The sequence below is a fragment of the Pezoporus occidentalis genome, unplaced genomic scaffold, assembly GCF_034315485.1.
Source record: "Pezoporus occidentalis ecotype Australia unplaced genomic scaffold, CSIRO_AGI_Poc_V1 ctg169, whole genome shotgun sequence".
Lineage (NCBI taxonomy): Eukaryota > Metazoa > Chordata > Aves > Psittaciformes > Psittacidae > Pezoporus > Pezoporus occidentalis.
In genome coordinates, this window is record NW_026913521.1 from 1,358,877 (window position 1) to 1,382,352 (window position 23,476).

The following is a 23,476-nucleotide window of genomic DNA, read 5'->3' on the forward strand; positions in this document are numbered from 1 at the left end:
TGATTGACAGATTTTCCTTCCCTCTTTTTTTTCCCCCCAAAGGAGGAGCCCACGTTCTCCCTCTCCATCCCTGCTCCGGGATGATTAAACACGCTCTCTGATGCAAAGAGCCTCGAGCAGACAAGGGAATCTGATGGCGTGAAGGAAAACAAAGCCCCCATCACAGTCAGCATGTAAATATTTTACCAGGTTTATGGACTCCCACGGTGGGGATGGGAACATGCAAAGGCCGCTTCCCTGGTGACCTTTCCCAGTGCTTTCAAGCCTTCTGTCCCCAGCAGCCACAGGCTTTGCTTGTCTCATTGCCCTGCTCCTGTGCTGGCAGGAGCAGGGCAGGGCTATGCAGAGCAGGGATGAAACAGAAGGGAGGGTGAAGTATGTGTTTGAATAAACCTTTGCTTCTGATCAGCCTTCAGTAGTGGTCCTTTAGATCTCTGCCCTCAAAGATAAGGCAGGGAGGGATGCCCCGGGGAGGTGCTTTCAAACATAATTGTTCCTGCGGTGTGCTGAGCTGTGCCAACGGGAGCGCTGGCTCCGGGAGCTGCCGGTGTGTTGGCAGCCTGCAAAGCAGCAAGCAGAGCTGGGATGCAGTTATTGACTACGTGTCCCCAGCTCCTGTCACCTCTTGGGGTAATGATGCTGAAGCCTGGGTCTGCGCAGCTTCTTCCACTGAGAGCTGGGTTCATGGTTCTCCTTCGGGAGGGTCCTATTGGGACTTTGACTTGCCATGTGTCCGGGAAGGCAGCTGACACTGCATCTCATCTTCTCTAACTCCTCCTGAAGCACCCTTGTCTCTACTTGGGGAGGAATGACACCATCTCCCCATCCCACTCTGCTGGACCACATCTGCATTCAGGCGGTCATAGCCTTTCCTTGCACTGCGAGGGAGGCCAGGACAGAGAACCGTGTCGGCTCGGAAGGATGCCTGAACAGGGAGACACCGAACTCTCTGACCACATGGGGATGCTGAAGTCCTGCTATTGGCAGTGGGAAGGGCTTGCAAGAGGAGGCAGACACAGGAGAGGTGAGGGGAGAGCTCCTCCGCACCCTATGGCTGCAGCCTGGCCTGGGCCGCCTTGGTCACACTGCTGTGCCCTTGTGCCATTGCATGGTGGAGAGGGGATGGATGCTGGCAGGAGCTGAAGGGCTTTTCCTGCCGTGGATGATGTCTCTATTGCTGCAGGCAGGGCTGTGCCTTGACTGTGCAGGCAAAAACGTCTTTTCCTGGGGCAGGAGGTGTTACTCACCAGTAAAAATCGCTGCTCAGGGACTTTTTAAGCCCTCCTCGGTCCATGAGGGGGAGTGGGAGGAAGCACAGCTCCATTCTCACCACGAGGTGTTGCAGATGCTGGTGCCGGAGCCCTTCTCCCGCCCGCTTCCTCTTCCCACCACCGATCACCGTGGGACCTGGTGCTTGCACCCCATAAATCACTCGGTCACTCAGGATCTGCTCCAAATGTGGCTGCTCTGGGGCCAGTGGATGGGATGCTTGGGCAGGGAGCCAGTGTGAGCCCCTGCTCCCCAAGGGGCTTCTAACTCAACAGCCCACCTAAATAAGTGGGGGCTCACTGGGCTGATGTGGACACGGCTGGAGCATCATTTGATGCTGACCAATGAGCACACATTGCTGTGTGCCCTTACTGTTAATCTCAGTCCCCTGCCTCAGCAGGGACAGGCACAAACCCAGCACCATGCCCATGGAGAAGCCCTCCTGGTTTGGGAGGGATGGAGGGGGACACATCTATGGAGGAGGAGAAAGGAGGCCCTGGGAATGGGGCTGTTCAGTGATGCCACAGCTTCAGGTCTCATCTGGCAGTGTCGTGGGAAGCGTTTCCAGCTGCTTTTAAGATGCTCAGTTCATCTCCTCCTCCCATTCTTGGCTTGCCAAATGGCTACTGGAGCTGGGAGGCTGGGGCAGACCAGAAGCAGCTCTGGGGAGGGGGGAATTGGTTTTGACAGATTCAAAGCCGGTCTTAAAAGTCAGGAAGAGAAAAATAAACTCTGGAGGGCTTTGGGGTCGTGTTTCTTTTAACCACCTGCAGATGATGCAGGTGTGGGAAACAATAGAAAGGAGAAAAGAATTACAGGGGATGTAGGTGATGGCTGGGGGCTGCTTCTGGGGGGCTGCCTTGTGCACCCCAGCGTTGCTCCATCACTCTGTGCTGCAGGGCTCTGCACCCTCTTGCTCCAAGAGAGATGATGCTAATGGGGGCTTTAGCGGCCTTCAGATTCACTGAGGTTTAGGGGTGTAGCTCATGCCCTCACAAGGACCCAGCATCTGAGTCAGTCAAGTCCCAAAGCTGCAGCTGGAGCTGTGTGCGCATTGCTCAGACCCAGCAATCCGCCCGCTTTCATGTTCCTTTCCCACAAATATTCCAGTGTGCTGGGCCAGAGCAGCTGGAAGTGGCTCTTGGAGCCGATTCACACAAGTTGTGTCAGCTCCCGACACCCCCTCTCCCATCCCAAGTCTCAGCTATTTCTCACCACTGTCCGTGCCAGGTTGGGTGTCCGTCCCATCACCACACGCAAGCTCCCCAGTGGGATGTTCCCCATGTCCTGAAGCTGCGAGGCTGGGAACATGATTCACACAAACCCAGGGTAATGGTGACCCAAATACCAATTAAAACCAAAAATAAGGAGGTGGAGGAAGCAAAACAAAAAACACTAAAAGAGCCTCTTGCTCTTTCAGTGCTGCAACCACCAGGGACCGGGAAAGCCTTTGGCCTGGAGCATCCCATGGGCACAATGGTGTCAATAGCAGTGGTCCCTAACTAACAGCAGTGTCCTCACCCCAGTGCTGCGCACCAGCTCCCTCCAGAAGGTACAGCTGCCTTATCGGCTGCCTGGAGAGTAAACAGGACGTGGCAGAGCAGTGCTGGGGTGCAGATGAAAGCAGGCTGGCCTGGCGGGAGCAGGCTTGGCTTTTGTTTTCCTTTTGGTTATTAATGCCTCTATTTATTGACTTTTCAGCCCACAGGAGGAGGGAGCAGGGGGAGAGGCTGGGAGAATGGGGTGGGACAAACTGGAGCGGGGGGGAAACTGCTGTGCTGCCTGCCCCTGCTCCTGAGAGCTCAGTGGGGTCAGTTTTATTGCATCCAATTATTTTATTTTATTTTATTTATATTGTATTATATTATATTTATTATATTACACTATATTATATTACATTTTATCTATTTAAATTCATTATTTAACTTGATTTATTAAGCACCCTCCCAGCCTTCACCCCTGCTAAGCGTTAAAGCATCCCTGCAGCAGCATCCCAGCCAGCCCATATCCCAACCCTTGGTTCCTCAGTGCCTCCCTGGGCACTTAATCCAGGATTTGGGCTGTATTGCAGTAAACAGGCAGCCCTCACCCAGCCCTGCCTGTGTGAGATGGGTGCTGCCCTGTCCTGGCTGCATCACCCCATCCCACTTTGGGGACCAGCCTGTGGAAAGGGTGACAGTGCCGCTGCTGGGAAGCACCCACACTGCTGAAACCACAGCCTTGAGCAATAGGAAACTACAGGGGTGGGTGGCAGAGCTTCCTGTGCCCTACACAGCTCCCCTGAACTGACCCCGCGCTGCAGGGATGGGCGCCCCAAATCCTGCACCCACCATGCAGCCCCAGTCACCATTTGATAGGGGAAGGCAGCTCTGTTCTCCATGGAGCTCTGTGGGTACCAGTGGGGGATTGCTTTGGGGACAGAAGCCAGAGCCCCCCATCCCACAGCACCTCAAGGGCTGCAGACTGTTGGGAGACTGTGGGTGTTGGGGCTGTCTGAAGAGCACACGGGCATTGGAAGGAGGGGTTGTTGCTTTAGCACATGCTGACTTCCTGCTAAGGCTGTATTTTTAGCAAGGCCAACCCCTGATAACCCAAGAGATTCAAGTGAAACCGTGAGGTAAGAAATTGTGCCTTGAAAAGAAAAAAACCCAGAGGAGGAAGGCGGGGGAAGGAGAGGATGGTGCAGATAAAAGCTGGTACCAGCGATGCACAAACAGGGCTGGGTTTGGGGTACGGGGGCAGATCTTATGCTGTTGCCACAGTCCATGAGAGCCGGGGCTTGTTGCTGGCAGGTGAGTGCTTTGTGTTGGCTGCAATGATGGTGGTGGAGAAGGGAGGGCTGGCAGGGAAGGAGCTCGGCTCCCGCAGCCCCCAACCTTCCCACGCAGACGCCTGCCCGCCGGCTGTTAACAGCACCCTGCTAACAACCGGCTCTCACCTCGCCCCTGTCACCTCCGCTCCCATCACGGAGCCTGGGAAAAGCCATCCCTGAGGCCTGCCCGAGCCTTTTGGGGTGGGGAATGAGGAGAGGACCCTCACACCCTGGGATGCAAATGGCCGGTGGATGCCGGTACCCGTGGGAAAAAGAGAAGGATGTGGGCGCAACCCCTCCTCGGTGCATCCCTGAGAGCTTCATTAGAGGCGATAACATCCGCGGGGGAACAAGGGGTGCTCAGCACAGCTCATCCATAAAAAGACACCAGGGGCCAGGACCAGGTGACTGTGGTCAGCAAAAAAGCCACTTTATTGGTGACCGCTCCCACGGGAACCCCGTGGCAGCGATCGGGTTCAAGTCCCTGAGAACACACTGTCCATGCTGGTTCCCCATCCCACATCTATTGCTTGAAACACATCCTAGTTACAAAAAGCACAGAGTGATGCTCCAGATACTGGAACATATAAATTAAGGTAAGTGATAGTTACAAAGACATGGCAATTATTTCTTTTTCTTTCTTAAACAGATTATCAAAGGTTGGGGATTTTTCTTTTTCTGATCCACAGAAAATGTATAAAAAGCATTTTAAAATCTACATATTTCTCCATGTGTTGGTTTGGTGTTTTTTGTTTTTGTTTTTGTTATTTTTTTTTATTATTTTTACCCCTTTAAAAAAGGCACAGTGAAAAAATACTGGCTCAATAACATATTTACAACGCACCCATTATGGGCTATTTTCACTCAGCTTTGTGTTGGAAATGTTCAGCTCTGGCTCAGCCCACTTATAACCCAGGGGCACAGGGCTGGTGGCCACAGCCATGGGAGGATGTGGGATCCCTCTCCCTCCCTGCCTAAATCCCTCCCCAGTAGGAAGAGATCAATGGCCAAGCTGGGAAACGCTCTTGGCCCATGGCAAGGTGCATCTCAGGTGCTCTGGTCACCAAGCCAGGGCTGGAGGATGCTCCGGGCCCATGGTGGGCACACACACCCCCACAGAACCCCTGGCTTGACCCCAAAGTACAAAGGTGCAGGGCTGCCCAAGGTGACACTGAAGGGAGACCCAATACAGACAGTGCCCATATTGCTCCAGTGACTCCAGAAAAGCCCTTTTCCCCCACTGTATGTAGAGAAAGTCTTTACATTAGTCTCTATTAACAGCGCATGGATCGATGCTGCTGGCACCATTGCAGCCAGACCTAGGGGAGCTCCAGGAACCAGAGCTAACACCAACATGAGCTGGCAGCCCACCCCACTGTCTCCCTCCAGTGCAGCCATTGAGCACCCAGCACCTTTGTAGCACCCTGAGGCATCATTTGCCATGGCCAGGATGCTTCCCCTGCCTGCTGAGCCAGGGAGCAAACCTCACCAGTGACCTTTCATCTGGATAAGGAGCCGGAGCTTCGCTGCTGAGATTCAGGAGATGGGATGGGGTGGATGAGGGGTTATGGGAACAGGGAAGGACACGGAGGGGAGGCACACACCAAAAACACTTAACATTTGAAAGGAAAACCAACAAAAGAAGAAGCAAGCCCGGGGAGGCAGAGCCCCGCACTGCGGTTGCTCCCCACGCATGGCGTGGGGCCCACCAGTGCCATGGGGATGCCCAGTGGTTAAGTGCTCAGGTCCCGTCCCCCTGGCCGGAGCAGGCAGTGGGCACGGGCAGCCGGGCAGGCAGGGCAGGGAACAAGGGGCCGCACAGCAGCCTTCAGTACACACACACTGTGCAATACCACAGCAACGACGTCCGTCCGTCCGTCCATCCTTGCACGTCGCAGCGAGGCCGGACCGAAACACCCGCACGCAGGTCCCGCACGCCCGTCGGATACCGGGGAAATCGGGGACGAGGTTGGAGGGGACACGCGCCTCTCCTAGTAAACCATGTTGGCGGGGCACCACGGCGTGTCGGGGTACAGCAGGCAGTGCACAGAGCGGAACCTGAGGAGGAGAGGAGTGGTGCTGAGCACGGGAAGGTGGTGGCCCCGCGGCCCCCTGGCTTGGCGGGGACAGGGTCCCCTCATCTCACCTGGATGGGTCCTCCTCGACGGAGAAGGCTCCCTTCATGTGGATGGAATTGCGCTTGTTCTCGAACATGCCGTAGCTTAGGGTCACCTGGGGAGGGAAGAACAGGGGGGTCAAGAAGGCAATGTGGCCCTGAGGATCAAGCAGAGGTACAGGGGGAGGCTGCAAAGTTCACCCCATTTCCCTAAGCCACACTCTGCATAACCCCACAGGGATGGGCTGGTGGGGTTTTCCCCCTTCTGCTGATGCTCTGGTTGCGTACCAATGGGTATCTTAGCCGTGATGCCCCAATTTCAGGTGACCACATAGGATACCTGTTTGTGGATCTCCGTCTTGGGCACCTGGTGCAGGTTCTCCAGGTGGGAGTGGAAGAGGTTGCTCCGGATGAGCTTCACCCCCAGCACGGACTCGATGATGTAGCCGATGGTGCAGTCGTCGGGCAGGCGGATCTTCTCTGCTGTGCTCATGAAGTGGCCGCCGCTGCAGGGAGACAGAAAGGGGCTGCAGAGGAGCAAAGCCCAGGGGCTGAGGTGTGGGCTTGGCCAGTGGGTACCCAGCTCTAATTAGTAGAGGATCCAAAGTCTTTCCCAGCTTGTTTCCAAGCCCCCTGCAGACACCCCCTGGGATACAGGCCAGCGTCCATCCCCAAGGATGCTCTGAGCCCTGCAAGGACCATGACAAGTCCCCATGGGAGAGCAACACCAAGGCTCTTACCTGGCCCATGGGCTCATCTTCAGTGCCAGCCCCCGGCTGATACAAAACCCCGCTCCGCCCGTGGCAAACCAGAAATGCACAGGGTGCTGCGAGAGAGGGCAAGCAACAGCAGTGAGACCTCCTCCTGCAAACCCCAGCCCAGACTGAGCCAGCCCCAACCTCTTGCCCCCGCCTCACCATCTTGTTCTCACTGATCCTCTCCGTAGCCTGGATGGGCCGGTCCAGGCTGGGCTTCCCGATGTAGATGTCCTGTGTGTGTGGGTAACTGGAGAGCAGCTTCACCAGCATCCGCACGTTCACGTAGTTGTCATCATCCACGTGGCAGAACCACCTGCGGCGGCAGCAATGTCACAGCGGGCTGGGGCAGCTCCCCATGCTGAGATACAGCCCCAAAATGGGAATAGCCTCTGCTTGGACCATCCTCCCCCCTGCAGCCACGCTGCGCCCCATGGCAATCGCAGGCACTACTTACTTTCTGCCGGACTCAATGAACTTGTCGTACTCCACAGCCATCTTGCAGGACAGGGCCTGGCGGCTGTGGGCAGCAGAGCAGTTGGTGTTGATGACATTTCCTATAGGAAGAGATGGAGCAGGGTCAACACCCGGCATCGGGCATCCTGCACATCCCCGTATGTTCAAAACGTGATGTTTCACCATACACATCCCAGGCGTGCCAAGGGATGGAAACCCCATGGATGTCTCTGGTGCTCAGTGGCCTCTGTGCCGCATCATTCTGGGCAAAGAATGAGGTTTTCGGGCATGGCTTTTGGGTCCATGTGAGATAATGAAAGGATGAGCAAGGGATAAGGATGCAGTAGGTGCACTGGGGTTGAGCTACGCACGATGCAACCTGCATCACCTTGCACATCCCAGTGCCATGTACCAGCCACCCTGGGAATGAGAGCGTATCCATGATCCTTCAGGATATGGTAGCTAAAATCCTGCCCTATTTTGCTCACCCAGCTCCTTCCCAGTGTGAAAAGGAGTCATTTGCAAGGGGAGAACAGACTATGATGACACTTGCCCCAGGGAAGGGCTGCCAGGAAAACGCTCCCATAGAACCCTGCCTGCATTGCCCATCAATCCCAGCTCACCCCAGAGACAAACTGATGCAAAGGTAACCCAGAAAGCATAGAATAGAATCATGCTTCTGAGCAGCATCATGCAAAAGATAGGCTGACTGGGAAGGAAACCTGTATCCATGTGAAACTCCTGGGCAGAGGGTGCTCTTTAGGCATGATCAGTGAAACAAGTTGCCCCTTTCTCAGCCCAGGCTGAGATTCCTGTCTAATCAGTGGCATTTTGACCATTCCTTTCAGTGCCTAGGTCAAATTCCATGCCAGCCTTGCTCCCCAGGCTAGGGCTCCTCAGGGCACCTGCCCAGGTCACGCACACAAAAGGACAAGAGCCACAGACTCACGTGCTTGCTTCTTCAGCTCCTCATCCTCCCCATCCGTGAAGATGAAGGTCTGAAAGAGAAGACAAGGCACCTCTGAGGACCAAGGGGCTGAGGCCACGTGGCTCTGGACGCGATAACAGCACCTCTGTGCAACACCAGGGATCAATCCCTCCGGAATGCTGGCGATGACTTCTTCCCCCTCACCAAAACCCAAAGCAGCACCAGAGAGCTGGACGTCCCCACAACACACTTGGCTTCAGACCAAGAAAGGTGCAAAGCTGGCACTCACTGGGGTACAAATCCCAGCACCTGCACTAAGCATCCCCATTCTGTCACCTTTCCCCCAGGGCAGAAGCAGCGGGCATGGAGATTTGGGCTGACACAAGGACCATTCCAGCCTGAGGTGAGTGCATGGTGAGGAGCAGGGGACTGGGCACAGAGCACGGCTTGATCTAAGCAGAGACTTCAGACTTTATCCGGCACGTGCGGCCGGGGATGCCGGAGCAGCCGCCCCTCAGCATTCCCAACCCAGGCAGGTGTGTTTGCCCACGGCACTGGCTGCCAACCGCATCCCCACCTGTGTCAACAGCACGTGCTGGGCCGGGACACTTGCACAATACCCCTATGGATCCTCTCTACTCCCTGTCCTGAGCTGGGTGCCTCTTACCAGCCCCAAGGAGGTGATGGTCGCTCACTGCCCACCCGAGCACCAAGCCAAGCAGCACCCAACCTCTTCCCCAGGCACCCCAGCTGCACTCCCCTATTTACACAGCTAAGTCCTGGCATATGCTGTCCGGGAAGGAGGACTGGGGAGGGGGGATCTGGGATTTGGGGAAGCAGGAGGAGAGAGCAGGGGGTGGGAAAGGCACCGCCATCAATCAGTGGGCAGCAAACAAAGCTGGAGGAGAGAAACCACAACCAGCTGCCAAGCGCTATTAAAAACCAGACGTGCACAAAAGGGCAAAGGAATAAAGACAAAAGGGATGGGGGGGGGAAGGCAGGAGGCAGCAGAGTGGGGATGATGGAGCCTGAGCACTGGGGATGATGAATTACAAGTGAGATGGAAATTGGGTGCAGGCCGGCCCTGTGACAGCGCTGGCTGGGGTTTTGTGGTGTGTTTGAGGAGGTGGGTACAATAGGAGGGTGACTTTACTCAGTGGAGGAGAGTTAAGCGGGCAGTGGTGGTCATTAGCATACAGCTGCACTGGTTAACCCAGAGTGTTTGCTCAGGGCCCGAAGGGAGGCTGGTGGGGAGAGCCCAGATCTGCAGGAAGGCTGAATGGGAGGGGAGGAGGATGTGCTCCTGGGGACGGGGCTACAAGTGACCTTTGGGGCTTGGTAAAGGGAAAAGAACAAGAAAGAAAAAGGCTGGAGGAGGTGGGAAGGCAAGTTCTCACAAGTGCTCTGCAGCCTGGCATCTGGGGAGGGACAGGGTCCTTACGGGGTCAGGAAGGCCTTGAGCAACTGATTAGGGGATGGGGGACCTGCTGATGAGGAGGGAACAGCTTGGGTATGGATGGGGCCTTAGCCCATTAGCACAGGGCCAAGGCTGCCTGTGGTCATTGCAGCCCCAGGGATGCATCATTGCTGGGCTGACATCAGTGCTGTGCGTGGAGAATGAGGATTTCTCCCCAACCAGTGCATCTTGCTGCTGGTCCCCATTTCCCCACGTGCTCAGGGAGGGGACAGCCAGCTGCTGGGGCTGTGACCTGAACCGGAACCACAGGAGACCATCCAAGGATGCCCAAGACAACCCCATCACAAGCCCTTTCTCATCCACCCCGACACATGGTGCCCAAGCACCCCTTAAGCCCCAGCAGTGCCGGGGGTGGGGGGTGATGGCGGATGCAGAGGACATGCAACCTCGGCACAGGCGAGACAGAAGATGTTTGCTTGATTAGCTCAGAAATGCCGTCCAGCAACTGCCTTCAGCTGCTCCAAAAATAACCCCACAAGTAATCCTCCGGTTCAGCCACTATAAATAGAGCACGGGGACAATTGTTTGTTACTGGCCCACACCAAAGCTCCATCTGAATGAGGCATCTTCCCCCCGGCCTCTCCGCATATACACTTCCATCACTTTGCTACTGCAGGTGGACCTGGTGGCACCTTGGGGACCAGGATAGGGGCACGGAGCCCTGCAGGTCACCCCACAGGCTCATCTCCCTCTCATCCTTGCCATAATATTTAAGTAAAACTTAAAGAACTAAAGCCTTTACTTTTCAATTCATTTGGGTGTATCTCTTAGAGGGGAGCTGCACCTTTCCTGCACAACCCGCTCGCCCAGGGCTGCAGGGGAAAGGAGCAGAGGTGCCAGCTGAGCATGAGAGGTGTCAGGATAGGAGATGAGTGGGACAAGAAAGCACCATGTTTGTGAGACAATGAAATACCACGGATCAGCCTTTGAAATCCCCAGTATGTGGTGCTGGGCATCAGCACAGTGCCCAGTTTATGGTGGCACAAATGGGATGGAGATACCGCAGGCAGCATCCCTGAGCTGCCACCTACCAAGCCACCATCTCCAGATGGACCAGCCCCCCAAGCACCCAAAGTTCTTATACCTACCTCTCTCCCATTTGGCTCCCATGCCAACCATGGCACGAGGAACCTCTTGGGCCCCCCCACAGTAACTTTTCCTGCAGGGTGCAGGAGAGGAAGAGCCCGCTGCCCCCCCCAGCCCTGCAGGAAACCTCATTGTTCTCAAAACTGCAGCTTCAAGAAACACAGGATGCCAAATCCCTCCCAAACAATAGCTGCCACCACTCCATACAGCCCCGTACAATACTCAGCCTCCATGTACAGGGACCGAGAGGCACCAGGGATCCCTATGGCCGGAATGGGGTCAACCCCCCCCCCCCCCTTCCCAAGTTGCCTACAAGGAGCCAGGCAGCCACCAGCAGCCCCTCACCTCCTCCTCACCCTTGGGGAGGGCCCATTTCTTCTTGCCTTTGTTGCCCTCCCCATAATTTCTCCTTTCACAGTGACTCATTTCCCCCTGCACCAACCGAGCTCATGGGGCGCACATGGCTGGCTGCTGCACAAGGCAACCCAGCACCTAGGACCACCCCAGGGTCACCCTGTTCCCCCCTGCACTGCCTGGATGAGTGGTCCAGATGGGGTGATGCACTCAGCAGACCCCATGCCTGCTTCATGTCCCCACCACCCACAGCAGCACACCCGTCAAAAAGGGGAACCACAGCCAGGCAGGCACCCCCGTGACCCTGCGGTGCACAGATCCTGTCCCTGTGCCATGTCTCACTTCCCCACGATGGGAGAGGATGGAGCACCCCAGCACCCACCTACGCAACCCCTTCCCTATCCCCAAAGGGGAAGCTGCCACCTCGGTTGGACGCAGGAGACAGCAGAGAGGTTCTGGGGGCAAGAGATCAGCCTCCAGCTGGGCAATGGGCTCCAGAGTAAGCAAAAGGGCTGCAGGAGCAGGTCCCTGCCTGGCTTTGTGTTCCCCACAGCAGATGTTTTCCCTTTGGCCTGCAGGATTAAGGAGGGAAAATCCCCACCCTGCTTCAGCCCACTGGGAGCAGTGCAATAGCAGCATCCCTGTGATAGCAGCGTCCTCACTCCACAGTGATGGCTTTCCCCAGCCCTGGGGAATGGGGTCTTTGCTGGCGCAGGAATCCCAGAGCTGGGACCTGCAGAGGCAGGAAAGGGGCTTGCAAGGCCGCAGGGCCCTTCCTCCCCCCCGCTGCCTTGGGCAAGGGGAAGAATCCTCCTCTGTAATTTTAAATGCTATAATTTTTAATAACCTCCTCGCAAACAATGAGCTCATTGTGCAGTGAGGGTCCCACACCCTCCCTCCATGCGCTCCTCACCGGCTCCAGGGCTTTTATGGACAAGGACAGCAGCATCACTTGGGGTAGGCGATTAAGGGGCCCCTCCACCCCCAAAAAACCACACAGGCTGCCCAAGAGGGGACATCAAGGAGGGACTCTCATTGCTTAGCAGGCCCCAGGAGAGCGGGCTGCACCACAGAGCTGGGTTGGGATGAGCAGCCCCCAGGTCCCAACCCAAGCGGGACACTCATGCTGGCACCATGGCCACCGCAAGGATGGGGACCCTGGCCAAGGTGCTAGGGGGCCGTGGGCGCTGCCAGCGGAGCAGCGTGCTCTCCGGAAGGCAAACCCGTTCCCTCTGCCCCGAGAGCAGGAATTTTTCAAAGCCTGCAATTACCACGCCGAGCGGAGGAAGCCAGCAGATCCCACGCTGGCGGGATGGGAGCCCAGCCCAGGGCCCTCACGGGTATGGTATCGCGGCGTGTGCCGAGCCACCCATCCGCCTTTGGGATGCCCCAGGGGCAGGGGATGCTTCTTGTGCAACTCTGCCACTGCAAATCACTCGACTCAGCAGGAAAGCAGTGGGTTTGGACTTGCTCCTGTCCAGGATTTCTGCCTAACGGCCACTTTCCCCCCCCCCCCCCCCCCCCTTCCCTTTTCTTTCCAGTGCAAAGTTCCCCCAGACTGCACTCCAGCATCCTTAAGGATACAGCTGGAAACTCACCCCAAAGCAGAGAGCATAACTCTCCTCCAAAGAGCAGCTTGTCCAGCCTGGGTTGTGCAAGCTGAGGAGCAGATTTAGAAAGGAATAAGGATCTGCCCTCCCTGTGAAGAGAAAAGCAGGAAGGAGAAGAGGGTGCCCTTTGCAGTGTCTTGGAGGGGCCAGAGGGCAGGAAACAGGGACTATTGTGGGCAGAACAAAGAGCAGCCAAGGAAGGACACAATAGCTATTACCCCTATCTGCCAGGGTCCAGCCTTGAGTTACCTGCTGGGTTTAACCCCTTCTCACAGTGCCTGCATCCCTCCTGCCCAGAGAGCAGCCTGCCTAATGAAGAGCCAAGGGAGAGGTTGGGGTTTGGTGCAAGAGGAGGATCAGGGGAAAGAGAGACCTGGCATCAGGCACAGAATCATAGAATCAACTACCCTATGTTGGCGAGGCAGCACAGGTACCCAAGCACCATTAGAGACACAGGAGTGAGACAGGGACAGGATGAGCAGCCGTAGGCCTGACTCAGACCAAGAGAGACGTTAAGCAGAGGCAGCAACTCGCCGTCACCAAACCACCCTCCTAAAGCAGAAACCATGGGGCCAGGCGAGGAGGGGATACAGGAACTACACAGTCTCCTCAGAACAGGGAAGTAAGGGAGAGGAGCCCCATGGCACCAATCCTGCACTCCGCAGGCCAAAGAAAACCCAACTTAATGCAAAGTTCAGAGGAGCCCAGGGTGCCCCAAAGAGACAGCAGCTTGCATGGGAAGACCGGAGCTGATCACTACCAGCAGCATGGAGGCAGAGGGATGAACCCATGCGTCCTCCCAGCCCTCGCTTTGCTCCACAGGAGCTTTTGCCACCTCCATCTCTCTCGGCAGCTCCTTGTCCTCAAGTGCTGTACAAGAGCCGTCACTCAGCAGCTTGGCTTGTCAGGCGGGCACCTCGCCGGGCTGCGGCCCCCCTGGCTTCATGGCCCTCATCTCTAGGCAACCTGACCTGGACACGGCCGGCTCCGGCTCCCCCGTTCCCATGGAAAGTGCCACACAAGAGGCTGCGAAGCCTTTTCTCTGCGCCAGGAGAAAAGGGGCTTTGTTAGCTTGCCCAGGGGGACAGCGTGAGAGCCGAGCCTCGGGTCTCTGGGAATCCGAACGGACAAACGGAGCACAACAACAAAAAAAAGCCCTAAAAGAAAGCCGGAGGGAGGTGGGGGGGGGGGAAGAGCAGCCATTCCCAGGATCATCTGTAGGTGCTCAAAGAGCGTTTCCCCCTCAACCAGCACTCGCCACCCCCTCGCAGTGACAGCAGAGCATAAAAGAGGTTTCCATTAAATAACTGTACCAAGGAGAGACAGCAGAGCCACTGCCAAGCCCAGGAGACCTGAGTAAAAAGAGGGACAAGATTCACATGGGAAAAAGAAAATAGCAAGATAATGCTTAGGGTAAGCTGTAGGAGCCAAGAGCCCATAGGGTCCAGCAGAGCTGGGTGCAGGAGGCAGGGGCAGGTTGATATTCCCATCACTGACTCCCCCACAACTCCTCCTTCAGCCACTCCAGATTGCCAAAGGGAAAAAAAAAAGCCAACAGTTTGCAAGCAAGAAACACGATTCCAGGCCAGGAGGAAACACGTGAAGACAGTAGGATGGAAAGGTTAGGACCAGGCATAACTTACTTGGAAAGTTGTCTAAGGATAGAAAAAGTCTTAATAGCAGATGGCAAAGCACATTTCCTAAGGAAACAGTTTTTTTGTTTTCCTTCTGAATTTAGCTTCAGTTCTTGAAGCACAAAGTAAGGGACTGCCAGGGCCCTGGGGAGGATATCAGTGGGGTCAGGAATGGGACTAACAGGAACTGCCCTGGTGCAAATGAGCCAGGGCAGACCTGCAAGGGCTCCCAGCACTCCAGTCTTGCCCAGTTCCTGGCAAGGGGACCGAGAGCATCAGAACATCCCAGTGCTCTCCCAGCCTTGGGCTGATAAACTGGGTGCCCTTTGAGCAACCCAGCTGCAGATACCTCATAGCCCCTTGCTAAACCTCACTGCAGCCCAGGAGAGCATCCACAGGGACCTGACCTTGACTGCAGCATCAGTGGTCCTGGTTGCATCCCTGTGCCGTGCCTCAGTTTCCCCAGTGGGAAGCAAATCAGGGCAAGCTCTGCACTGGGAGCCGCTCAGGAGGAGCAGAGTTTGGGGACGGGTGGCCTGCTGAGTGCGAGAAGCCGCGTCCATGCTCTCTCCATCACTTCCCCATCCCAAACTCACCCTGCAACGCTTCATTCACCCTCCCGAAAACACGGCAAGCTCCAGAACAGCCCAAACAGCCTCGCAATACCCCCCTGCTAGGAGATACAGGTGGAGCGGAAAGAGGAGGTGGCACTTGCCGGTCACAGCACCGCCGGACCCCGCACGGCGAAGGGTCGGGGCAGCGGCTGACCCCCGTGGGCTGGAATCCGGCCGCGCCGCTTCATCCCGGGCAGCGGCAGGGACCGTCCCCGATCCTATCCCCGTCCCCATGCCCTTACCATGTCGCGGTTGCGGGAGATCCATGTGTCGAGCAGCAGCTCCAGCCGCGCCTTGTGAAACTTCTTGGTGGTCTTGACGGCGATGAAGACATCGCGGGGGGAGATGTCCTCGGCCGGCGGCCGCGGGGGGCTCGGTGGGGCGGCCGGGACCTCCCGTCGGGCTCGGCTCAGCCGCCCGAAGTAGTCGGCGAAGCTGCGGAGAGCGGGGGGACCCTGTGCCGCGGGGGAAGCCGCAGCCCCCAGGCTCTGCAGTGCCCTCTGCGCCCCGCCGGCCTCCCCGCGGGCCAGCCCCGGCCGCCCCGGCGGCTCCACCATGAGCACCAGGAGGCAGGTGAACATGGAGCCCACGAGGGACAGGAGCAGCTTCCTCCCGCAGCTCTTCAGCATCGCCTCCTCTCGCCGCGCGGCCGCCTGAGGCTCTGCTTTGCTGTGCTGTTCTCCCCGCTCCTCCGCTCTCCTCCTCTCCTCCGCCCCACGCCGCTTCCAGCCCCCGCCGAGCCGCCGCTTTTAAACCGTCCCCGCCCCGCCCGGGGTGGGACGTCCCAGGGGCCGCCCTCATGCGGGGCGTGAGCAGCGGGGGCCCGGTCCTGCCCGCACCCGCTCCGTCCCTCCGCATCTTCCCCGCCAGCCCTCCATGAGTCCTACCCGCTCTGCCTCTGCTTTTCCCATGGCAGGGTGCAGGCAGGCTGCCCGTTCCTCCTTGCCTCCCGTTGACGGTAAGGAAGGTGCAGGTTTGGGGTACTCTGGTCCCTGGTGGGAGCATCACTCGCTGCTCCATCGTTGTAAAGTGTATGTTATCCCTTCAGCTCATCCCGAGCTGTCGTTTCCCAGAGCCTGCACCGAGGTTTTCTCACAGCTGTGTCCAAGAGGTTACCAGAAAAGCGACCAGCCTGACCAAACTGTTGCAGTTTCCCATCAGCCTGTTCTGAGGCCAAGCGTAATTGAATAAAACAACCGAAATCCTCAAACCCACAGCACTGCTCTTGCTTCCACCAGGCGCCAGCCTGGTGGGTAAATCTGGGAATGGGGCGCTGGGGGGAGGTCTGTTCCCATCCCTGCTCAGGGAGACCCAGAGGCACTCCAGACCTGACTAACCCCATCCTGCAATGCAGAAGCCCCAAGGTGCACAGGCATTCAAAACCAAATGCTACCTAGATGCCAAACAAGACCTCCCCCCAGCGATGGCTAACCATTAAAACGACTCCTTGTTAAATGAGACCCTGTTCTTCCAGACAGGCAGTGGGAGAAGTGGTGGGTGCAAGGGAAAACTGGGTTGAAATCTGGTCCTGGATGTGCCACCAGCCTGCTATTTAACTGACGCCAACCGCCCCGGGCCTCTTTTCCCCCTTACTCCCTGTCGCTGCAGGGAGGGAGCTTTTGGGGTTTTCTCTCCAGGCATGTGTGCTGTTATGCGGAGGCAGATTTGGGTTTGGGCCTGGGCTGCAATGTAATGCCATAATCAGGGGCTGCTGCATTTTTGGGGCAGGGACCTTGTCCAACTTGCATTTTTCCTGCAGTCACGTGCTCCATTCATCTCTGGCACTGGATAAACAATACCATAATACCAGGCAGGACGAAGCAGGGAAGCTGCTTCCTCAGGCAAGCCCCAGCATTTGCCTTCTGCTTTTAGGCTATACATTCCCCTGGTCAGCCCTTGAACCATAGCTCCAGGCTAGAAATGCTTGTGGAGGCTGTGGGGTTTGGCTTTGTACGGTGCCTGGGGAGAGACATGTGCTGCCCAAGAAGCCCTTGGGGAGAGACATGTGCTGCCCAAGAAGCCCTCCATAATAAAAGGGGGGGGGGAAAGGAGCTAGACCGTACAAACACAGGAACCGAATCCCACACTCCCCACTTCCCGCTATTGCTGCAAAACCCAGCCTTCCAGGCTCAATTTGCTTTCTTTTCGGGCGCCCTTTGTCTCTAACTGATGGCACAGCAACCGCGGCTTGAGAGGCAGCTGAAAAGCCCGATCAGCAGAACCCTGAATGAAGAAAGAGCCCCTTTCTCCAGCAGCCAAAAGGGGAGGAAAGGCACTTTTCCCCCGACCAGCTGCTCTCCCGCTCCTGCAGGCTGGGGACACGCGCCGTGGCCAGATGTTGGGGTCCTGGCTGGCGCCGCAGGACAAGTGACAATACAGGCTCTGTGTGCCCTGAGCAATGCAGTGAGGTCTGTGGAACTGCTGTGCCCTTTCCAGCAAGGGCTCTCCTGGCCCCATGTCACTGCTTGTAACCCCCTTCTTCGGCTCAGCCCAGCTGCCCAGGGTCAGTGAGGCACGGCAGCAAAGGGAAGCTATTCTTTTGGTGGCATTGTCCGTCCGGAGCGAGACTCCCGTGGGATTGTCCAGCTGCTGGCTATGTCCCCACAGGCTTCCTCTCCAGGCGCCTGGCCTCCTGGCTCAGCCCTCACCTGCCACGTGGATGTCCCCTAGTGAGCCACTGTCCCCCGTGGGGAAATGGTGATGGGGTAAGTGGTTGCACTGCTTACCCCTCGGTGGGCACAGGATGGTACCCAAAGGGGTCGGGAGCAGGAGACTGCAGGGGGAGGATGCCCTCAGGAACGCCCTGTGCCCAGTTTATTGGAATTCAGCCACTCTTCTGGATACAAGGAGCCTAACCCCTACCTGAATGGCCCCAGCACCGGGCAAATTAGTGTGGCACATAAATACAAGGACCAGGGGACAGGAACGGTGTCATGACTGCTGTGCAGGAAGGATGCTGGACTGGACCAGGATGCACATCTCGCTTCCTCCTCCAAAAAGGATCCCATTTTGGACAATGGCCCACAACTCGTTCCACTCACATGTCACAGGCTGTGGCTGCGGGGTGCTGGTGAGCTCCCTGCTCTGCCCAGCTCCACATGGATGGGTCCAAGCCAGAACCAACTGCCCAAATCCCCCAAATCTCAGGGATATGCCCTTTGCAGAGCTCACTCCCACTGCAAATTAACCTCACTCAAACCCCGTGCTGTTTTTCCCCTGGAACTGGCTGGATTCAGCCCCACACCAACCCAGGGCTGAGGCTATCTCCCTTTCAGCCTCCCGGTGGTATTAGGTCGGTTTAAATTGGTTTAAAGCCTCCTCATCGTCCCCGCTCGCTGCCTGACCCCGGCGCTCGATAGGTGGTCCCCTAAGAAGCTCCCAGGTTCTCAGGGCTGCTCGAAACGGTTAATAAATAAATCCCCAGCAGTAGTGTTCAGGTCATCCGAGGGAAGCGCCGCGCTCGGGCTGCCGAGCTGCATTGTCCGCCCGGAGCGATTTACGCGCTTCGGCGGACAGGGGTTAAAAGCTCTGTCGGGAGCCGACTTCGCCGCCACCGCTTTGTCGCGGGTATTTAACGGGGTCCAGCCCCGACGCACGGCCGAGGTGTGCGAGGGGACACATCGGAGGAAGGCAGCGCGGGAGCTGGATCCTACCCGCGGTCCGTCCCCCCGCCCTGCTCACCCCCTTGCTTTTTCTTTCTGGGATTTTCTGAGAGCACAAAAGAGACTTTGCATCGATTACTGGGAGGGAAACGGCAGCGCCCCGCAGCAGACTTCTGCGCTCCTGGCCCGGGTTTGGTTAACTTCCCATTGTCTCATGGGCTCTGCTATTCAGGGCTCGAAGGCCCGTTTGTTTCCTCTATTGGGGGGGTTTAACCACTCTGGAAACATAAAACCTTCCTGCCCTCGCAGCAGAGGAGCTGGCAGTGCCATCGGGGTGGCTGTGAGAGCGGAGCACATCCGTGCCTGTGCCCAGCACCAAAATCTCCAGCAATGGGTGCTCATGGTGCATCTCCATCCCCATCACTATAGTCCTCCCAGGTACTCCAGCTCTGGCACCTCTGCAAGCCCCATTTACCCTCCATGGTCTCAGACCCTACATCACTTTCTCCCTCCACCTTAGGGGACTAGGGAGGGCGGGGGGACACGATGTGATCCGTGCAGGGCACTTTGAGATCCCACGGGGCCAGGGGGCTATACAAATGCAAAGCGTTATTATATTCCCGGGGCTGAAGCAGAGGCCTGAGAAAGGTTGAGCGAGAGAGGCAGCGAGTGGGGAACAGCAGGGGATTTAGCTCCTGAAAAGGAGCCGGGGAAAAAAGCGGGCGAAGAGCTTCATTGTGCGTTGGGCAGAGGGGGTCACGAGCAAGTTAAACTGGTTAATGTATTGGAGCAGCTTCCTCTGAGCTGCTGGGAGCAAGCAAAGCCCTGCAACAAAAGGCCGAGGGAGCATTCTTGCGGGGAAAGTGGGCTCTCTTTAAAAGGATTTGATTTCTTTTCTGTCAGTTGAATGGAATTTGGTGGTGACTCCTCCAGGTCTAAGAATCTGGGGCTTTGGCAGTGGTGGTGACGGGAGGGGACGGTCCTTGTCCCCCCCTCCCTGCTCCCGCATTCTTCTCCATCTCCAAGCCTGCAGCCCCCAGATTACAGCTCCCAGTGTTGGGGAGGGGGGGAGAGGGGCTGGGGGAACACAAGCGGCCCCGTATAAACGCTCTGATCCTGAAAGAAAGAGAGGGGCATGGGGCCGTCCCTGCCCAGCCTGGTTTCTCATGCTCCCTATTCAGCCCAGGGGAGGGGAGGTAGATGTGGGGAGAAGGGAGGCTGGTGGGGCATCCATTGCTGATTTAATGCCTCTGTCAGAGCTTCAGGGTCGAGGTGGATCGTGGGGGAGTTTCAGCAGTGTAAGGTGTGCAAGGGGGACTTCCTGCTCCTTCCTTTGGGGTGAGAGTTTCTAACATTAAAACCATGGAAAGAGGGCAAAAACAGGAGGGAAAGGGATCCTGAACTAGTGAAATCAGATGGATCCAACCCCACTTTCCCATGCCCTGTGCATCTCTCTGCTCCCAACAGCAGCTCCTGTCCTCTCCAACCTGTCTCTCCCACACCAAAATCCCTCGATGCTGGGCAGGAGCATCCCTTCTTCATAGGTACACCCACAGGGCCATGGAGGGGGGGACACTGCTGCCAGTCAGGGATGCTGGGCTGGATGCAGTCTGTCTCTGGCTGCACTGACCCTGACAGCAAGCCAGGGAACTTTAGAGCTGTCCGAAGCTGGAGGCTGCTGCATACTGCTTGGATTGAACTGACAAGTGTGTGTTTGGGGTGGCAAAAGAAAATAATCAGTTAAGCAGAGTTTAAGTGACTGGTGACCCTGCACTGCATGAGTTATTGCGGATCCAGAGCCTTCAGCAGTGGCCAGCTAGGTGGACAGACAGACACACAGGGGAATGGGCAGCAGGCTCTCACTGACTGTTCCCATCTCATTGTGCCTCAGTTTCCCAAGAGGCAATGTGCCTCTGGTAGAGATCCCATGGGCAGCTGCCTGTCTGGGAGATTCCCTTATGGGCAGTCCATGGAGTCTGTACATGCCCATCTGTACAGGCAGGGCAAGAGCACAACAAGCTATCATGTTTTGTTGGACATGAGGGCCAGACTGTCCCAAGCACCTTCCAGAGGTGGGGTCGAAGAAGACTGCAGCTCCCGGCCTTTAATTCCTGGCCTCTCATGCTTTCTGGCCCCAATGTTTTCACATTCCCGTCCTGAGTTGTCCCTCTCCCTGCTGCCTTTCTGAAGATGGGCCAGAAACTGATGTCAGGGAAGCATTCAGATATTACCCCAAGGAGAAGGCAGGAATCAAGTCTCATGCTGGGCTGGACTGGATGAAGGCCCAGTGAACCCAGTGTCCAACCTCCAGCAACAGCAGAACTGGAGTATAAGGAACAGCAAGTGAAGGAGGCTGCTCCCAGACCCCATCCCAGCCAAGCCCTGCTCTCTATTTAACAATTGCTATGGGTCCTGTGTGAAGGGAGCAGAGGCAAGAACCAAGAAAGCTGCAAGCGGGAGCAGGTGAGCTCTGGCCCTGAAATGCTGCTCAGCAGAGCCCAGATGTGCCCAGATGTGCCAGCAGCCATGGGCAAAAGCAGTGAGAGGACCCTTCTTGCTGGGGACAGCATCGGGGAGCCAAGGTGAGCCCAGGTGGCTGCTTGTTCCCTAAGGCTCCCCTCCAGCCCAGCACCTGCCTTAATAACTCCCTTAATCTCCTGCTTTAAGGTCCACATTCTACGCAGCAGGTTTCCAAAACCTGCTGGGGACGGAGAGGATTGGGATGCATGCTAGTTCCCTGCCTGGACCTGTGCACCTCAGTGCCCCCAGCTCACCCTGGAGCAGCAATAGCTCACACAGCTGCCTGAGCACACCCTCTGCATCCAGCCCATATCTGATACCTGTGTCACCCCAGCCTCAATACGTTCCTGCCAAGGCTATTTCCAAAGGGAATTTGGCTTCTTTCTGGGCCTCCAGAGCTTCTTGGCTTCTCCCTTGCCCCTGGGGTATCCTGATGGAGCTGCTGAGTGCCGTTTCAAAGGTAGATGAAGTGAGTCAGGATTCACCCACCGCTTCCCCCAGCTTGCACTGGTGGTCTCCAGTTCCCCACCGCCCACCCTGGGAAATCGTTCGCTCTGTTCCCATTCCCCCTGCAAAAGGGATTAAAAGCAACAGTTCATTTTTCATGTGATGTTAGTTTAAATAGGAATTTCACTGCTCTGGTTTCCGGGAGCCGCGAGAGGTTGGCATTAGCACTGTGCAGGGAGAAGGAGGAGGAGGGAGGTGGGAGTTGAAAGAGGGAAAGGCGGGAGGAGGGGGATATGCGGGGGTGAAGAACGGGATTAAAACATCCCATTAGAATTTCTGTTTTTGGAAAGCTCACAAAAATGTTGACATGTAGCATGACTAACATAGTGCAAATGTCAGCCCGGCGCTGCGAACGGGGGCCCTCGCTCTCCTCCCAACACGCTGGCCCCCTTTTAAGGCAAAAACATACAATGAGCTGCACAATGGCCGAATTCCAGAGAGCAGCGCTAATTGTTCCTCGCTCACGTCGGGCTAATTGCTTCGCTGAAGCCATTCGTGCCTGGCCTGGATCCCACGTGTTTTTACCATTTAATTAGGGGAGAAAAGCTGGGGCCAGGAAATGGGATGAGATAAAGACAGGCAGAGATGGGGGACAGGTCGGGTGCTCTAACCTGGATGGGTGATGTGCTATGTGCGCTCCAGCAGAGGAGCGGGCAGGGAACAGACCCTGCTCCATGCCGGCTTCCAGTGGGGTTGAAGCTGTGCAGGCACCCAGGATAGGAGCAGGAGTATGGGACAGACAGCTCTTGAGGTTGGAGAGACCAGCTGTGAGATGGAGAAATGCTGCCAGCAGCAAATACTTGCATAGAACACTTTCATCCAGCTGCTCAGTGACTGCTTCAAGGCTCATGGACACAAGGACGTGTGTAGCTCTTCACCTAGTGCAGTAATTAGAAGGTCTGTCCACTTGTAGACCATGTGCAAAGCTTCATCAGAACTAAGAGAGGGAAACAATAGATGGGCAGGAAATGCCTTTTGATGACCATTTATTGTCTTCTACCTTCTGGGGGAACTGGAAGTTTAACTATAGTCTTCCTCTTTCAGGTATTCCTGTAAAGCTCCAGTCCTCGGAGGATGCTCCTGGACCACAGCATCGTCTGGTGCTGGGCTCCATTGTACTGAGGAATGTGCATGTGGTTTTCCCCTTGAATAGCTCCTCTGAGACTGCAGCTACCCAGAAAAACTGCAGGGGCCCAGCACATCCCCTCTGGGGGAGAAGGTTTTGCTTACAGGTGCCACTGTCCCCTCGAAGGCACAGCACAACATCTCTGCTGACTTTCACCCCACTGCTGTGCTGCAGGTTATGCCGATCCCCACGCTGCAAACAGGGCTGGGTGCACAGGGTTTAATAGCAGCACTTCATTCTCTTTCTCCACATCCACTGTACATCTCCACAGCATCCTCTGGGAAGCCTTCATCCAGGCTGCACAGTCTCATAGGCCATTTCATATATGTGATCTGATACTGAAGTGCAGCAACTTCTAGGGTGGACCCTGATGGAGCTGATCTGTAACTCCCAGAGGTATTTCATCTCCCTGTAATGCATCTTTCATTGCTCATCTACACCTCTTCCTCTGGTGACAGCAAACAGCAAGAAGGCACTCGCTTGTTTGGTTCACTGGTCTCACACAAGCCTGCACCGTTCCTCATCCCTGCATGAGTGCTCCCAGTGCTTGGGATCACTGCAGTACAATTTGCACTTGGCAGGTTTAATTGCTCAGTGGCCTCCATGTCAG

At 56.5% G+C, this 23,476-nt stretch overlaps 1 protein-coding gene across 1 annotated transcript; it reads right to left on the reverse strand.

Annotated features, from left to right (window-relative positions):
* Positions 1-4,490: 4,490 nt before the first annotated feature.
* Positions 4,491-15,841, reverse strand: LFNG (LFNG O-fucosylpeptide 3-beta-N-acetylglucosaminyltransferase). The gene is made up of 8 exons (XM_062613576.1): positions 15,354-15,841; positions 8,358-8,406; positions 7,410-7,509; positions 7,115-7,268; positions 6,938-7,023; positions 6,538-6,703; positions 6,228-6,313; positions 4,491-6,139 (listed from the first exon to the last, which is right to left on the reverse strand). The coding sequence occupies exons 1-8, from the start codon at positions 15,738-15,740 to the stop codon at positions 6,073-6,075; spliced, it is 1,095 nt and encodes a 364-aa protein (XP_062469560.1). The 5' UTR covers positions 15,741-15,841; the 3' UTR covers positions 4,491-6,072.
* Between the last annotated feature and the right edge of the window lie 7,635 nt (positions 15,842-23,476).

Excerpts from the sequence above, each read along its gene's own strand:
- LFNG (XM_062613576.1), bottom strand. The coding sequence starts at position 15,740 with ATGCTGAAGAGCTGCGGGAGGAAGCTGCTCCTGTCCCTCGTGGGCTCC. Across the intron at positions 7,269-7,409 it reads TTCATTGAGTCCGGCAGAAA|GTGGTTCTGCCACGTGGATG; the intron begins GTAAGTAGTGCC and ends CTGCCGCCGCAG. Across the intron at positions 7,024-7,114 it reads GGATCAGTGAGAACAAGATG|CACCCTGTGCATTTCTGGTT; the intron begins GTGAGGCGGGGG and ends CCTCTCTCGCAG.